The sequence below is a fragment of the Myotis davidii genome, unplaced genomic scaffold (assembly GCF_000327345.1).
Source record: "Myotis davidii unplaced genomic scaffold, ASM32734v1 scaffold464, whole genome shotgun sequence".
NCBI classification, from domain to species: Eukaryota; Metazoa; Chordata; class Mammalia; order Chiroptera; family Vespertilionidae; genus Myotis; species Myotis davidii.
In genome coordinates, this window is record NW_006295287.1 from 415930 (window position 1) to 416244 (window position 315).

Sequence of the window (315 nt, forward strand, 5' to 3'; positions counted from 1 at the left end):
AGACTCCTCTATCAGAGGTGGGTCCTCGAGGGATCGCTACAAAGGAGACCTCTGACCTCTGACTGCACGCTTCCTCCACCCCCACCCCAGATGAGATCGAGATGCTTGAGCGGCTGTGGCTCTCCGGGATCTGCCACAACGACAAGATCGAGGTGATGAGCAGCAAGCTGGACATCGACAACATGGCGGGCGTCTTCTACATGCTGCTGGTGGCCATGGGCCTGTCCCTGCTGGTCTTCGCCTGGGAGCACCTGGTGTACTGGCGGCTGCGGCACTGCCTGGGGCCCACGCACCGCATGGACTTCCTGCTGGCCT

General features: G+C 61.9%; 1 protein-coding gene across 1 annotated transcript in view; it reads left to right on the plus strand.

The window, feature by feature from the left end:
- GRIN2D (glutamate ionotropic receptor NMDA type subunit 2D) overlaps positions 1-315 on the plus strand; it is a gene marked incomplete at its 5' end in the record, with an annotated part of 35579 nt that overhangs the window by 33198 nt on the left and 2066 nt on the right. The window contains one exon of the mRNA XM_015567958.1: positions 89-311. Within this exon, the coding sequence (XP_015423444.1) occupies positions 89-311 (223 nt within the window). The remainder of the gene's footprint in view (positions 1-88; positions 312-315) is intronic.